The 17,149-nt window shown below is 42.0% G+C and overlaps 2 protein-coding genes across 3 annotated transcripts in view; one reads left to right on the forward strand and one right to left on the reverse strand.

The window, feature by feature from the left end:
• The window catches only part of INPP5D (inositol polyphosphate-5-phosphatase D), a 101,965-nt gene extending 86,707 nt beyond the window's left edge, over window positions 1-15,258 (forward strand). For both annotated transcript variants that reach the window (XM_075201739.1, XM_075201740.1), the window contains 4 exons: window positions 1,265-1,417; window positions 1,537-1,624; window positions 3,737-3,811; window positions 12,965-15,258. In XM_075201739.1, the coding sequence (XP_075057840.1) occupies window positions 1,265-1,417; window positions 1,537-1,624; window positions 3,737-3,811; window positions 12,965-13,295 (647 nt within the window). In that variant the 3' untranslated portion in view covers window positions 13,296-15,258. The remainder of the gene's footprint in view (window positions 1-1,264; window positions 1,418-1,536; window positions 1,625-3,736; window positions 3,812-12,964) is intronic.
• The window catches only part of NGEF (neuronal guanine nucleotide exchange factor), a 305,718-nt gene that overhangs the window by 280,104 nt on the left and 8,465 nt on the right, over window positions 1-17,149 (reverse strand). The window contains exon 2 of the mRNA XM_075201742.1: window positions 1,161-1,388. The gene's annotated coding sequence lies outside the window, so the exon portion shown is untranslated. The remainder of the gene's footprint in view (window positions 1-1,160; window positions 1,389-17,149) is intronic.

Below are 17,149 nucleotides of genomic sequence, written 5' to 3' on the forward strand. Positions count from 1 at the left end.
CACCCAGTGCCCCAGGAGGAGTCTCAGTGCCTTTCAGCACAGTGTTGGTTGGCCCTGGGGTGGAGGGAGGCCTGTATGTTTTTGGTTGCTCTGAATTATTTAGGAAATACAACCCCTTACTGACCTGGCTTGAGGCTGATGTCACTTTATGGCAGGGTAGCCCCATGCTGATATAGTTATCAGCCCATGTCTAACCTCCCCCTCAGACTCAGCATTATCCACTGGGCTGTGAGGACAGGGGTTAAATAAGCAGGTCAATTTTATATTGCAATGTATTTTTGTAGAAGTCAGATTTCATATGAACTACCATTGGCAAAAAACAATTCTGCCCTAGGCTGAGACGATATGTTGCATATATAAAATCCGCAGTGATTTATTCTTTATGGGGACCGTGGTGTAGATGTAGAAGCAGTTCCAGCAGTGGTGGAGCTACCTCCTTTGTAGCGATATGGGGCCTGGATTTTTGGGTGCGGGGCCCAGAGCCACTATACTCCCTGCTATGGTGGTATTTCCCTCACTGCCTTCACCCACCATAATCTCAGATAAAGCACAGGAAAGCCAAAACAGGGCTTCACTACGCATGCCCAGGCCCCACGCATGTTCAAAGGACTACATTGCTGCACCCCACTAAAACGTCGTTGTGTTCTGATACTGACTATGGCTCCTCTGTATGTGCATTAATTTCATGAAGACCAAGTACTAATTATGTTACAAGATGCTAACGCTCATCTCTTGTGTGTATAAAAGACATACGGGTGCTTGTAAGTTGGGCATAAACCGGGAAGCTATAAAGGTATTTAAGACAATTGTTACCTTTAACTCCGCCAACTAGTCTTTGACATCTAGAAATTATATGCTGTAATGTATACATGTTGTACAGAGGTACAAGCTATATGACATGACTTTAATTTGCTGTCCATGTCCTTAAGTAACTTGTGGCTCTTGTGGAACTAAAAGTACAACCTGGCCATCAAGAAACAATAAAACTTGGAGTTTCACAGTAGCTTACTATTTTTAGTTGGAATGGGAGTGTTAATTTCCATAGTAGGGTACTATGCAGAGCTGGACATGTCAAGGAACTAAATGAATAGTTAGAATAGAATAGAAGTTATTTAAATGTGTACTATACAAATTAATTAAAATGAAGCTTCCAGTCTTACTTGAATGAATTCTAACGTTGGAGTCTAGCTCTCCTTGCACTGTTACTGGGAACGACCTTATTGACTGTGAAGAGGTGATTAGTGGTGTCCCGGTTTGGTTACAGGTGAGGGCTGCATTGCACTCCGCATTGAAGATCCTCAGCAGCAACAGTTCCCATTCTTCACTCCTCTGACCCACCACGGAGAGGAGACCGGTCACTTCCAGGGAGATATCTGTCTGAGCGCATCCTGCGGGAAACAGAGAGAGAAGCTCTATGGTTAGTCATATACCTGCTCTGTCTACGTTGTTATCCTCTTTATGTTTGTCCTGTATCCTGCTATAATTACCTACACATGACACCTGGATATTAATTACATCTTTGTTTCTTAACAATAGATTTTGTGAAGATTGAAAAAGATGAAACCATGGCACAAAAACAGCAATTAAAGTCCCAATGCAGCCAGCAATGGGAACCGTCAACCAGGTAACTAGTGACCGTTATGTAATAATGTCACTTACACTGTAAAACTATAATAACTCAATTTGAAAATATGGGCCTGATTCATGAAGGAAAGTAAAGCAAAAAAGAAGAGTAACTTTGGCAAAACCATGTTGTGTTGGAGGAGGACGTAAATTTAAAATGTGGGGACAGATTTATAATTGGGGTAGAGCATGTCGTAGATCAACTTTTAATGCCAGTGTAAAAATAAAGCGATCAAGTATTTGTGTCCTACATGACAAAACAGCCAGTATTTTACTCATTTGCACCCCTTGTCTTGCAACATGGTTTTACTAAGGTTGAAAGTTACTCATTTTTTGCTTTACTTTCCTTAATGAATCAGGCCCTATATATCTAGTGTTTCAGTCTCTTGGTTGTCATTATCACAGTTATATAAAACAAGACTTTGCTTCATATGGAGTGACATTCTTATTTAGAAATCAGTTATATATCAATGTCTCTAAAACTAAAACCACCAAACTAAAACCCAACTGCAATACAAGCTATTTTGATAATCCTACTAATAGTCATTGCTCTGTAACATCAGGATGGTAATCATGTTCAATATTTTTTTCCAAACCAATTCCCTTATTGGGTGCCCATAACACGTATACAACCCCCAAACCATGACAATGGTAATAATCTTTTAATTTTAGGGGGAAATTCAAATAACCACAAAGAGCCCCGGAGCCTCGTGAGACATGCTCCTACACTTCTGGTTATTACTTTACAGGAATTCCTGCTCATTTTTATTCACACCTCTATGAGGTACGAACAAAATTGAGATTTCAGCCTTGACATCATCGCACTGTCTCATCACTCGAGACTCCGGCGGTACGTGGCTTTGCATTTAATTCCCCCCTTCATGTCAGATAGAGATGAGCGAAATGCCTGCACAAGTGTGCACAAATCGATTTGTGCTAAAGTGTGAAATCCTGGAGTTGCAATCTTTGGAGGGAATTCAATTAACCGCAAAGTGTCTCTGGAACATCAGTGAGACACTTCACGGCGGAGATTTTACAGAAATCTCTGCTCAATTTTCCTCGCACACCATAGAGATACGAGGAAAAATGAGCAGAGATTTCTACCATAATTGCCAGCAATGTTCAAGGCGCAATGTCCGTACACCACTTCGCCGTCAGTTGAATTCTCCCTTTTAAGTTCCACTTTCCCTTTACTGTTCTGCATGTACAGTGCAGTAAATAAATGATTTACCAACGAGTAGCTTATCTACCACACTCATACTCAAAATACTTAACCATCCCGTAAAGCATGTAGCCGAGATTTGATTACTCCTGCCAGACGCACCTCTTTCCTTGTCCTGCTTAAACTTATGCCCTTCACACCTCCCCTTGTGAGACATTATACCCACAAGCTGCCCTCCCCTGTTTCACGGGTCTGGTGTTCTTCGCAGAAGCACCCGCAACTTTGTGTAGAGCCCCGGTGACCTTCCCTGATGACGTCACTGGTCCTCAGCACAGGCTGTAACAGTGTACTAAGGTGGTGCACCTGACCCTTCTACACCATAAACCGCTGCAGGATAATTGCTGGGGTGTCTTGTGATGCCCTCACACCCATTGCACACAGCACCTCAGTACTGGGCCAGCTGGGCCCACACCGAAAAAAAGGAAGCTGGTGGACAGTCCACCACTTGCAGGGCATAGATTAACTACAACCTCTCATGCTGAGTGCTAGTGTTTTTCCGGGGCGGCTCCAATGTTCTCTCTCTTATTAATGTGTCTTAATAGAGGTCACATGCTGCAGCTATTATTTAGTCACCTTTTACACAAGAACATATCACAATATTGCTAACAGGAGCATTGCTTAGATTTGAGTCAGGTGGCCACTTCCTAAATTTCAAGAACAATGTTTAAAAAAATGTTTTTAATATGATATACTTAAACTGTTGTATGAGTACACCACCAGAATATTTTTAATAAAAACAAATTCCCTCTTTTACCAGTGTCGCTGTAACTTGTGCATGGTAGGAAGCAGCTACGAATGTGGAGGACGTGATTATAAATCCAGTCCCCAAGTCTTTTGATAATTTCACAACACCTTAGATTGTCTGACTGACACGTTTCTCTATGTTTGCAGGAGTACGAAATGCTTTGTGGACAAAATGGCTCGGAAACGAGGCAGCCCTGTGTGCCCCCCAGAGACACTTGGCAGGTAACTCCAAGCAATAGCTGAAATTTAAAGTTGATCTAGGACATGTCCTATCCAAACTATAAATCTGTCCCCACATTTTAAATTTACGCCGCCCCCGCCCCCCACACCCTCCAATGAAACATGGTTTTGCCCAGGTGCAAATTTGCACCCTTTTTTTGCTTTGCTCTCCTTAATGACTCAGGCCCTGAGACTTTTTTGTGCAAAGCTGGTGGAATCCTGCAACTGAATCCTTTGTCTCATTTGTAAAATGTATATTACCATTTTAATTAATTGAACCTTTACAAAAGACAAAAGGATGTAGTGCAATACAAGGTATATCTACTTTTTTGTCTTCTTTGCGGTTTTTCTTAAAGGTTGTGATTTGTGTTCATACTCTTATGGGCTGATGCAGAGTTGGCCAATAAACTATTCTTAAAAACAGAGCACAGAAAACAAGGGTACTTCCTCCCATATCAGAGCAGTGCACGTCTTCTGATGTGCCCACCTCTGCAGCATCAGCATATGTGCCTGGTTTACAGTAAGTCTTCATTATCAGTATTGGCAACTACCCACTAGCAGGGGCAAAATGTATGCCTCCTAACAGGTCTGCATGAGCTGCATTTGCATAATCACGCCTTTACTACACATTAGACCACCCTTTCCCTCTGCAGACACGCTTAAGTGCCACAATCATGCAAGTCTGCATTAGCACATATGTGGGTGCCCACTTTCTGGGCATGTACGTAAACCCCACTCTGCAGCAGCAGAGTTTTAAAATATTACTTTGTATTTGTAAGTAGTCTGTTGGTACCTAACACTACTATTTACTACTATAGATTACATTAACTAGTTCTAGTTAACAAATACTCAAAACTATCTTTTTAGAGTAAGTATCCCCATACTGTTTACGTAAATTACATTCAGTGTCTATTCCATGTAATGCCACACATTCTGTGCTATGTATGAAGTTCTGGAACAAAGATTTGAGGGTGAATATTGGTGAGCTAGATGCGATCAAATTGTTTATTTGTAAGTCCAGATTCTGGATCTAACTGGCCTATTTATTAAACTTACTTTTTGATAAAGGGGTTGAGCCATCTCTAGTTGTCCTACTTGGGCAGGGCTAATCTTTTGAAGATGATCTCTTTTCCTAAATTGGTGAACCCACAACAAACCCTCCCAATTTTTTAGAACACAAAGATGACCATCAATGACCTATTCTGCACCTTCCTCTAGAACAATAAAACACCCCACATAGGTCTGATCAAATTGTATCAGCCCAAATCTAATGGAGGGACCTGTTTCCAGGAATTAGTGGTACATTGCTAAGCAGCTTTATTAAGATACCTGAGTGACTGGCTACATGATCAAAGCACTTATGCACACACTAGAAAAGAAATTAACAGACTTAAACATAGCAGTTTTCCTTCATATACAATCATGGCCAAAAGTTTTGAGAATGACATAAATATTATTTTTCACAAAGTCTGCTGCCTCAGTTTGTATGAAGTCAATTTGCATATACTCCAGAATGTCATGAAGAGTGATCAGATTAATTGCAATTCATTTCAAACTTCCTCTTTGCCATGACAATGATCCCAAAAACAACCACTGCATTTCAGTTCTGCCACAAGAGGACCAGCTGACTTCAGGTCAGCGATTCTGTCATTAACACAGTTGAGAGTGTTGACGAGGACAAGGCTGGAGATCACTCTGTCATGCTGATTGAATAGGATAACAGTCTGGAAGCTTTAAAAGGAGGGTGGTGCTTGAAATAATTTTTCTTCCTCTTTTAACTATGGTTATCTGCATTACTTTGCACAAAAAGGGCTTCACAGGCAAGGATATTGCTGTTAGTAAGATTGCACCTAAATCAACTATTTATCGGATTTTCAAGAACTTCAAGGAGAGAGTTTCAATAGTTGTGAAGAAGGTTTCAGGGCGCCCAAGAATATCCAGCAAATGCCAGAATCATCTCCTAAAGTTGATTCAGCTGCGGGAACAGGGTACCATCATGAGCTTGCTCAGGAATGACAGCAGGCAGGTGTGAGTGCATCTGCATGCACAGTGAGGCAAATACTTTTGGAGGATGGCCTGGTGTGGACTGCTGAGGACTGGGGTAAAGTCATTTTCTCTGATGATTCCCCATTTTAAATTGTTTAGGGCATCTGGAAAAACGATGGTCTGGAGAAGGAAAGGTGAGCGCTACCATCAGTCCTGTGTCATGCCAATAGTAAAGCATCCTCAGACCATTCATGTGTGGGGTTGCTTCTCAGCCAAGGGAGTGGGCTCATTCACAATTTTGCCTAAAAACACAGCCATGAATAAAGAATGGTCTCCAAGTGCAACTTCTCCCAACCATCCAAGAACAGTTTGGTGATTAACAATGCCTTTTAAAGCATGATGGAGCATCTTGCCATAAGGCAAAAGTGATAACTAAGTGGCTGGGGGATCAAAATATAAAAATTTTGGGTCCATGGCCAGGAAACTCCCCAGAACTTAATCCCATTGAGAACTTGTGGTCAATCCTCAGGAGGCAGGTGGACAAACAAAAAGCCACAAATTCTGACAAACTCCAAGCATTGATTAGGCAAGAATGGGGCGGCCATCAGTCAGTATGTGGCCCAGAAGTTGATTGACAGCATGCCAGGGGGAAGTGCAGCGGTCTGCAAAAAGGGTCAACACTGCAAATATTGACTCTTTGCATAAGCTTAATGTAATAAAAGCCTTTGACACTTATGAAATGCTTGTAATTGTACTTCAGTATAACATAGCAACATCTGACAAAAAGGTCTAAAAACACTGAAGCAGCAAACTTTGTGAAAACGAATACTTGTGTCATTCTCAAAACGTTTGTCCGTGTCTGTAAAGGATCAGGATATACCCACACATATTCTTGGCTACCCACTATGAATGTCCACACAATAAATCTGGTTCATACTAGGCCACAAATTTAAAATCAGCCTATAGAGGTCGGCCCACCTGCTCTTCCTCAGGAATACGGAGTTTCAGGCGGAATAAAATCAATAGGCCAACTAACTGATACCTCCTTAACGGAAAACACTATGCTACTCTAATGCAAGGGAAAAGTTTGAAACCGTGATACCATTCAGGCTGGCTTTTGTACAGTAATACAAGAATAACCAGAAAAAAAGAGTTATAAATTAAGTAGAGACAGTTTTCAGGATAAAAGGATCCTACTTTCTAAACAAATACTTTCAAAACAAGACTACCCAATCACAAACCTGTTATCTTTCGCTTCCAAAAAAGGCACCAATGGATCCAATGGTATATTGAAAACCTAGGTGTCTTTTATTCAATTAAAAACCAGACATTTATTATTTGTGAAACCATAAACATCAAACAACTCCCTATCCTTCTGAGTGTCTTTCCTTCAGTTTGTTTTAAATGGTTCCTAATAAAAAAATAGTCCCTAGTTCTAAAATATATTTCCAGTCAGGAGTCTCTTCTTCTTTTCTCTTCTTGCACGATTCTCTGCTTCTTCTTTGTTTTCTGGCTCCGCTTGAATCCTCTGCACTGATAGAATTGTGACGTTACAACACTGCTGGGAGCCACTGCATTTGTATATACCTGGGGCAAATAACTGGGCCGGCCCAGTGGACTGGACAAGCGGGGGAAGGCAGGCGGAGCAGATCTCCTCTCTGGCATATTGCGCCCCCCCCCCCCATACTGGCTTGCTTACCCCACTTACCACATTCTGCCACCCCTGTAGGTACAGTGTGCATTAAGAACATCTTGATTTATGTATTTAATGTAAAAATTAATTCTATAATTTTTTTTTTTTTTTTAAACCAACCATATTTTTATTAATGATTATGCGCTTTACAGTAGTTCATTTATTTTAAAATATAAATTGTGTTTGCGTTCTGTTGAGACACTATATTGCAAATATGATTGTGCATATTCTGTCTACGCATGCAAAGCGTACTTACACCCAGATAGTCGGAACTACTCAAGTTCCATGCTCTCTTCTAAACTGCAATGTTATGTGTATAGTATAACACAGTACATTGAGATGCAGTGGCGGATCCAGACAGGGGTGATTGGGGCTATCACCCTTCCCTAGCAGGGGCTGGCTACTGGCGATTCCACATTATGTACATGTGCCTGACGGCCAAGAGGCAGTCAAAGGAAACTTGTGCCGCTGCTCAGATTGTGTTTTAAACACAGAGTGTCCAAGTAGCATCTTCTGCTTGCCTCTCGGCCGTCAGACACCTGTACATAGTGTGTGGCCCCTGCTAGCAGTAAAGGAGGGGGCAGGGCCCACTGATCACAACGACGGCGCCCCCCTTAAGGATAAGTCTAGATCCGCCCCTGTTGAGATGAACATACATAGTTGTTCATAGAGAACTTTCCCATTCAGCACTAGGGCTCTGTCAACCTCCAGTGGAGTGGTGTCATGTGTTAAAGTCCCAGCAGCCCTGGCAGCCTAAAACTGCTTGGGCAAGCTGGTGTTTGTAGAACTACATGTGCGAACATGCCATGACTGCCAGAGCATACTGGTACTTGTAGAATTATAAGCAGCAGCATGCCCTGCCCTGGCAGCCGGAGCCGCTGGATCTTATAGCAAATAAACACACAAAATAGAAAAAAAAAGTATTAAAAATAAACAAATACCCCAACTCCATCATTATTAGACTCCTTAATTATTGTTATTGTTGTTTACTTATATAGCGTTATAATATTGCTCAGTGTGTTACAAAGAATGTGTGTAAATCAATAGCATCTTCTTTTCTTCTGTCCTGAATTAATCCAGAAGTAATCCTAGAGTTAAAAATCTAAAACAACACCCTGGTGGAGTACAATGAACATGCCCTGAGCAGAGCTGCTACATATATAGATAATTAGAGTGGCTTGCCTGATTGGCTGGGGTGCGAGAAAACCACTCTGATTGGCTTTTTGCGACAAGACCTCACATTGGTTATGAATGAATTACACTGAATCAATGAAGTTCATTGGTATATTACTACAATGAACTTTATAGATGTATTGAAGTTCATTCTAGTGCAAGTAACCAATCAGAGCTTTTTTTCTCACGCTTCAGCCAATCGGTGGGGAGTTGCTCCGATTGGCTATTCGTGGACAGGCCCCTTCTTATTTATTTTGCCACAGATCTACTAGGAGCAAGTCCTGCATCTTCAAATTAGGGTTCTAATTCTTTTAACTTTTGTATTGCCAAAGGAAAGTAGATCCCTATGGATTTAAGTGTATAACCAAGATGGGGAGAGGGAATTGTTGAGTGTTTATTTAAAAAAAAAAAAAAAAGCATTTATTCTATGATGTGTGTATGTTTATTTACTACTATTTTAGTGTGGAACTACATGTTTCAGTGGTCCCTGGCTGTCAGAGCATGCTGACGCATGCGATTCTACAAGCATCAACATGCCCAAACAGTTCATGGCTGTCAGGGCTTGCTGGTACTTGTAGTTCCATACTGTAGACTAATGACATTGAACTTTAACACACAACTGAACTCTCACAGCCCCAGAAGGTTTGGAACGAGCCCCAGTGCATAGTGTTGGTGGTCCGATTACCCTAGGGAGTTCAGCCCACGTCAACCAGGCTGGGGCTGGTACACATTATGACATGAAGCCTCCATGCTCCCTGTTTTACAATGACCAACACACCCTGTCATAGCATGGTGCTGGTTCAGGATTTTGCCCAGTCTTAAGTGCTGGTTTGGGGGATGGAGGGCTATGTCATCTTTAAAAAATATATATTTATTGTTACCCTAGTGAAGTATATGTGCAGATGTCATCAGCACATACCTTTATACCATGACTCGGGGAGTCTGAATTTTTATGGTTCATAACGGCCATAACTGAGGACCTGGCCTACTCAGAATAAGCCACATTTCGTGTGCACATCCTTACTGTAAATCTTGCACGCTCTGATCCACCTCTCCAGGAGTAAAGTGATGCAAGTGCAACTTGCTCTAAACTTTACTCTGCCGTAAAAACAAGCAGGTTATTGCATCTGAAAGCTGAATTAATGTACAACTCTAAATGAGCCCTATAGAAACTTTCCTCCCTGTGAAATGAACGTGCTTCAGCTTTGTAGAGGCTGCATACGAGGATGAAGGAGCATTTCACTTTCAAGCAGCAATCTCGCATTTCTCTTTTAAATAGCAAGTACCTTTTAAGCATGCATATTTTTTCTTAGCTGTCCTCCTACAAACTATTATCTCCTTTTTAAAATCACTCTGAAGGGCATACAAATATGGCTGTCAGTCACACACACAGACTCACAACTCTCAGCATGTCATGTGATGGTAGAGGGAAGAGAATGAGGATTTTAGATGGTAAAGAGGAGATTGAGATCAGAAGGATATTCCAAAGCTGCTCAATATATTATGTGCCATGTGGCTGTGGTTAACCATGGTATTCACATGACAGTGTGCAAACCCTGCAGAATTATAATAGTAGGAAAAAAGAAATATCACAGTAAATTGGATGCTGCAAGAAAGCAATATATATATATATATATATATATATAAATAAAAGAAATATGTATATAAAAATGTCTGAAGTATCAGATATAAATAAAATGTATTACAAATATATCATCATCATTTATTTATATAACGCCACTAATTCCGCAGCGCTGTACAGAGAACTCACTTACATCAGCCCCTGCTCCATTGGGGCTTACAGTCTAAATTCCCTAAAATACACACACACAGACAGGGAGAGGCTAGGGTCAATTTAGAAGCCAATTAACCTACTAGTATGTTTTTGAAGTGTGGGAGAAACCGGAGCACCTGAAGGAAACCCACGCAAACATGGGGAGAACATACAAGCTCCTTACAGATAAGGCTATTGAACTCATGACCCCAGTGCTGTGAGGCAGAAGTGCTAACCCCTTAGCCACCGTTCAATTAAAACATTCTATAACACGGATTCCAGGACAATAACAAAAACAATATTTCAGACACAGCAAACATTCAAAGGAGCATGGATCATATGGACAATAGGCTTAGCAATATACTTGCACAATGTAAAATGCCTGATGATCTGGTCTGCACACCAGCCCCACAGATTCCACAGCAATATTCCAGGATGGAGTACGTCTCAACAAAGCAGCAATTGTTTCAGTGGAACAGAATATCTATGTGGGTATTCATACTCTGTGTGGAACTATGGAAAGGAACGTCATACATCTATGTTCTAGATTAAAATATATTTATCTTGGCATTCCTAACATACGTAACTACTACTACGCTGCGTGGCTGGCCCAGTGTGTACAATGGCATTCCCCCCTGGAACTAGGATATGGGTGGACATAGACTCGGATATACTGGGTGGCTCACCGATTTACTTCGTCCTTTGGCTCCCAGTCACACAGCGCCCAGCCTCTGTTCGAGCCCATCCAGTTCTGGCCCTATCACTCTCAATCTGGTCTAGATGTAACCGTTTGGTATCCCTCTCTCCTGCCCCCTCGATACTAATACCCTTGTGGTCTAACCCTGCATTTACGCCTGGGTTGTCTCGCTCCATGTATACAAAATGGGCAGGTACGGGCAAGCTGCTGTTACTCAATCATATAACTAAGACAACAATATTTCCACAATTTTCGGAGCTGGTAGAACGGTGTGGTTTTTTGCCGGGACAGTTCCACCAATATCTTCAGATTAGGCATTACCACCTAACGGTTAAAGCACAACTCTCTTCCAGACCACCCACCACATTTGAGAACCTGTGCCTCTCGGGCCCATCCTCCAAAGGCCTTATATCCATTCTATATAACGCCTTACTCCCCGCTACTCCGACTGTTAAGGATCGCTTTCAGACGCAGTGGGAGGCAGACCTGGGAACCGAGTTAGATGAGGAAGAGAGGTCGGATATTTATGAAAGTACAGCTCGTTGCTCTATAAATGTTTGTATCAAAGAAAATGCTAACAAGCTATTACATAGGTGGTACTATGTCCCCTCGAGGCTACAAAAAATATACCCACAGACCAGTGCTGACTGCTGGAGAAACTGTGGACAAACAGGAACATTTATGCACATGTGGTGGGACTGTCCCGGGATACGACCATACTGGACAGTAGTCCTTGCGCTAGCTTCAACAATTTTAGATACTCATATCCCACCTGATCCTAAGCATATTCTGCTACCGCTGCCCCTCCCAGACCTCACCAAATCTGCTCACAAGCTACTTAGGCACATTGTCAGTGCTGCCATGTGTCAGATAGCGGCCTCTTGGAAAAACTCCACACCGCCAACTCTCCAGATGGTCTGCAGTCGGATCTGGCATACTTACCAGATGGAACATATTACTAGCATACTGAGGGGCTCCTCCGTCTCCTTCTACAAAGTCTGGTCTTCATGGGCCTTATATCATAATCAAGCTCCACTACAGTTCTAGCGGAATCTGAATATGGAATGGTACTTCTAAACAAGTTTACTTCTTCTTTATTTGATATGGGAATCCTCAACCCCCCAACCCTTCCTCTGGTCCCTACATTCCTCCCCTTCTATTCATTTCTCCCATCCCCTCCATACCCTTTAGTTCTGAAATGTTAAAACAACATCTTTGCTGTTCTGGAAAATTACGCAATTATCTTCCGAATATGATAGAACTATGAGAGTGTTTTTGTGTTCAGCTGTATGTAAACACGTGTTATTTGTTGATTAACCTCTCGAGATTTTGTAATGCTTTTTATTGAAAAAAAGATGTTTCTAATAAAGTTTATAAAAAAATATATATATATATATTTCTTATATTACACATGCTGATAAACATGGTCCACCACCAAGGTTTGATGATGGTTTTCCTCAGAGGATGGTTACCTATGTACATATTTAGGAGATGACATGGAAATGGAAGGAAGGAGCACATCCCTACAGATCCTGCAATACATGATAAACACTATCTGTAAATGTAATCATCGAGTTTCATTAATATGACATAATAAGAATGTTTAGTACAGTAGTTTCAGGTTCAACTTCCCATTAACTTTAATAGTTTTTTTTGTCCATTTTACCCATTGATGGTTATTAATTACCCTCATCCTATCAGTTATTGTCATTCATCTTTACATGTTTGGAAATACTCGTGCCAGGTGCCTGATTGTTCTTTAAGTTATTGGACATGTAGCTTAATTGTTTCTCGTTTCTCTTTTGATTTTCATGCATTCTTTATTTTCCACAGTCGTACAACAGCTCAACCAGAGGTAGCAGAAATGGTCGACAATCCCCTATACGGTCCAGTTAACAGTGGCTCCCACCCTCCACCAACACAGAGCCGTATCCAGAAACCCGAACTGTCCACTCGCCCCTATCCTGCCATCCGCCAGCGTTCTATGACATATTCTTCTTCAGAAAAGAAACCAGCTGCTCTTGACAAAGCTGCAGCTAAGAACATTCTACCAACCTTGGCACCTAATAGTATCACCCGTCATGAAACCGCTCCGTCTGTATCTAAGCCCCGTCCTCCTGTGCCCGCCAAAAGCCTGGTTGCTCGTGATGCTCCGTACACCTAGTTCCAAGAAGCTGTGCAAAACCGGGAGTGGGCATCACGGATCATGTGTTTTGTCGTATCTCTTTCCTGCCTCATTCTGTCAACAAGAACTCTTCCTGTACATGTTGGCTTTTGCACTAACACTTCCATCAGTGACATCACTTTAGATTATTTTGGAATGAAAGATACATTTTATGCATTACTTTCATTTAGGACACGAGACCATCATGTTGCAGAGTATTTATTTGCCTGTCCTAGATTGTTAGCTCTGCTGAGGCAATATTGGGTAATACAGAATAAATGCCACATGCATGGAACAAGATATTTACTTTAGCCACAGAAGGTACGATATCTGTGAAGTGTGAATTTAAAAGTATCTTACCTTGATTACTGAGAATAAATAAGATTTGAAATAATTGGCACTGTAGCTTTTAATTCATGGTTAGGTCTGGACTGCTCTGAGTAGGCATAGGGAATCATAGTGTATGCCCACCACTCTGGTAGTATATAAAGTGGTGTTTGGCATGTGAACAGGGCAAATTGTTCTGTAATGCAGTATGTTACTGAATAAAGCGAATAGTTATGGTGTTACTCTTTATGGGTTATTTATGAGCCGCGATAATGCAAACCAGCAGCACAAACATGGGTTTGAGGACTAAGAAGGCGGCATCTCTGGGGGTACAAAGTTTGCACTTACTGATCAGGGGCTACTACAGGAAAACACATTTCTAGGTGCACTTAGACCAATAGATTGTACGCTCGCGAGCAGGGCCTTTGTACCGCTCTGTCTGTATTACCCAGTATTGTTTTATTTCTGTGTTTGTTCCCAATTGTAAAGCGCTATGGATTTGGCGCTATATAATTGTTCGTGATGTACTAAAAAGTTTAAAGAACATAAAAGTGATACATGTAGTTCTAAAAATGAATGAAAACGGTGCTACAAGGCTGTATTAAGACCCCATGGGGCCCTAGGCAACATACTGGTTTGGGCCCCCTTCCACCCCGCCATTTGTGAAATAAACAAGACATAAAAACACTGGGCCCTAGTCAGGAACCTAGGTTGCCTAATGAATGGTTCAGCAATTGGTGGCTTCTAAAGCGGAAGAAGGGTGGACTTTGCTGTGCCATTTGTACTGTTTCTACCCTGTGCATTTTCTATACTAGCTGTAAAACCACAAATTTAGGCATAGATTGATTTCTGGGGGCAGTTCCAAGGACCGTGTAGTGGATGCTTACCTTCACATGCACTAGGCAGACATGTAGACATGTTTTCACATATCTAAAAGCAGGGTCTGTACTTTTTGCAGTTTATAAATGACAATTTTTGATTTACACTGTGTCATATAACACATTATTTGAAGGACGGCCTATGTATGAACAGGAGGTTTTCCGAGACTGATAGAGCATAACTTGAACAACTTACTTTTTTGTCATCCCCTTCATTGAGAACAAGTGAAGGCTGGATATAAGAGTCTGAAATTAATTGTTTAGCTGGGAAGTCTTATGTTGAGTTCGTATTTTTAAGCTTGGTGAACCCCAATGGACTCCTAGGTGTAACCCACATGACCTAGCAGTGCACTTTAACAAGGTTGTTCTGGTCAGAAATGGCCTGAACCCTGTTATTCTTCATATACTGTTATAGATCCCATTAGTGGGAGGAATGCACTTATCTATGCACCCCTGTTACACTTCTGCTGATCACAAGTGAACTGCACCACAGGGTCACCAGAGAGTTAGCTGTCTAAACAAATTGGAAATAAGAAAGAGCTGTATGGATAAATCTAAATTAAACACTTTTTAGGTACAAATCCTTTTCTTGTGCAAAGCTATTTTTTGATTAGTATATGTATGAGAGAGCACTATTCAGCATTATTGTAAATACAAAGGGTTTTACTTTTTTGTATATGTTTGTGAAAGAATATAATATATACATGTGAGCAGTATGGAAATGATAAATGGAATGAAATAAATAATTCATAATTCTACATCTAGACTTTTAATAATGGTAACGGTGGAGTTAATATGTTGCTTTATTGAAATGACTAGAAACAATACAGGATTTGTATGTTTTATTACTTTTTTTTAAAATGGGGCTTTTTATGTTTAGATGTATATGCTTGATGGTGGTAAGTATACAACAATCGTCCATGATATTTTGGTCACTGAAACATTTGGGATTGTTGGCAGATATGAAATAAAATATAAACCCTATATTAAGAAACATCTCCCCTCTGGCCACTTTGTCACTGGATGGCTTTTTCCCCCTTCATGACAAGACCAATTTTCGCATTTTGGTTATGGTTTCGCATTTTGCCTATTTGTCAGGGAAGTTTGATTTGTTTACAAGCCATGTTTATACTGTCTGGCTTTTTTTGTGACAGATAAGGCTTCCTTCTCTTCCTGTCCTTAGCATGTCAGAGTAAATTTCTTTTTAATTCATGGGCTTTATACAGGAAAAAGGGGAGGGAGAGTGACGTCTGAGCATGGGGTAGGGTAACACGGGCTGAGCAGTGACGTCTGAGCATGGGGTAGGGTAACACGGGATGAGCAGTGACATCTGAGCATGGGGGCGGGGCAACATGGGCTGAGCAGTGACGTCTGAGCATGGGGTAGGGTAACACGGGATGAGCAGTGACGTCTGAGCATGGGGTAGGGTAACACGGGATGAGCAGTGACGTCTGAGCATGGGGTAGGGTAACACGGGATGAGCAGTGACATCTGAGCATGGGGGCGGGGCAACATGGGCTGAGCAGTGACGTCTGAGCATGGGGTAGGGTAACACGGGATGAGCAGTGACGTCTGAGCATGGGGTAGGGTAACACGGGATGAGCAGTGACGTCTGAGCATGGGGGCGGGGCAACACAGGATGAGCAGTGACATCTGAGCATGGGGGCGGGGCAACATGGGATGAGCAGTGACATCTGAGCATGGGGTAGGGTAACACGGGATGAGCAGTGACGTCTGAGCATGGGGGCGGGGCAACACAGGATGAGCAGTGACGTCTGAGCATGGGGGCGGGGCAACATGGGCTGAGCAGTGACGTCTGAGCATGGGGGCGGAGCAACACGGGATGAGCAGTGACGTCTGAGCATGGGGGCGGGGCAACATGGGCTGAGCAGTGACATCTGAGCATGGGGGCGGGGCAACACGGGATGAGCAGTGACGTCTGAGCATGGGGGCGGGGCAACACGGGATGAGCAGTGACGTCTGAGCATGGGGGCGGGGCAACACGGGATGAGCAGTGACGTCTGAGCATGGGGGCGGGGCAACACGGGATGAGCAGTGACGTCTGAGCATGGGGGCGGGGCTACTCGGGCTGAACAGCAGCTGTTGCTTCTGGTGAACGCACGTTCAGTGTGCTGAAAAATGTAACAAACTATTGTCACTCAACTATGGGGTAAGAGTGATTGAATGGGCTGGCCAAGCTCAATATTAATTGTGACGTGGCACAAAAGTTGGATTTTTTTTGATTGCTGCATTTGCAGAAAAAAAAAAAATAGGAAAAGCATTTCTAATGTGAAATCTCCAATAATCCAGTACATCAGTATATGTACAATTCAAAATACATTTTAAATGTTGGTTTTTTTAAGAAAGTGGGGATGGGGTGCTCTACGATCCTCTGAAAGAACCTGGATGGAAGTTGGAATAATGCTGGAGCTAGGAGGACATATATGGGTGGGTAAGCACCATTTGTGAAGTTTTGGGGGTTACCATAGTTCTCTAAGGTCCTGAATGTCTTATGATAATACTGATGTTAACTGGTGGATTCTAATAGCATGAGGGTATACGACAATAGCCTCTGTGCATTTAAGTATACAGGAGTATCCAAAATGAAGAGTTAAAGCTTCAGTCAAAAGAATGGTTGAGCAGATAGCC

The sequence above is a fragment of the Mixophyes fleayi genome, chromosome 3, assembly GCF_038048845.1.
Source record: "Mixophyes fleayi isolate aMixFle1 chromosome 3, aMixFle1.hap1, whole genome shotgun sequence".
NCBI lineage: Eukaryota > Metazoa > Chordata > Amphibia > Anura > Limnodynastidae > Mixophyes > Mixophyes fleayi.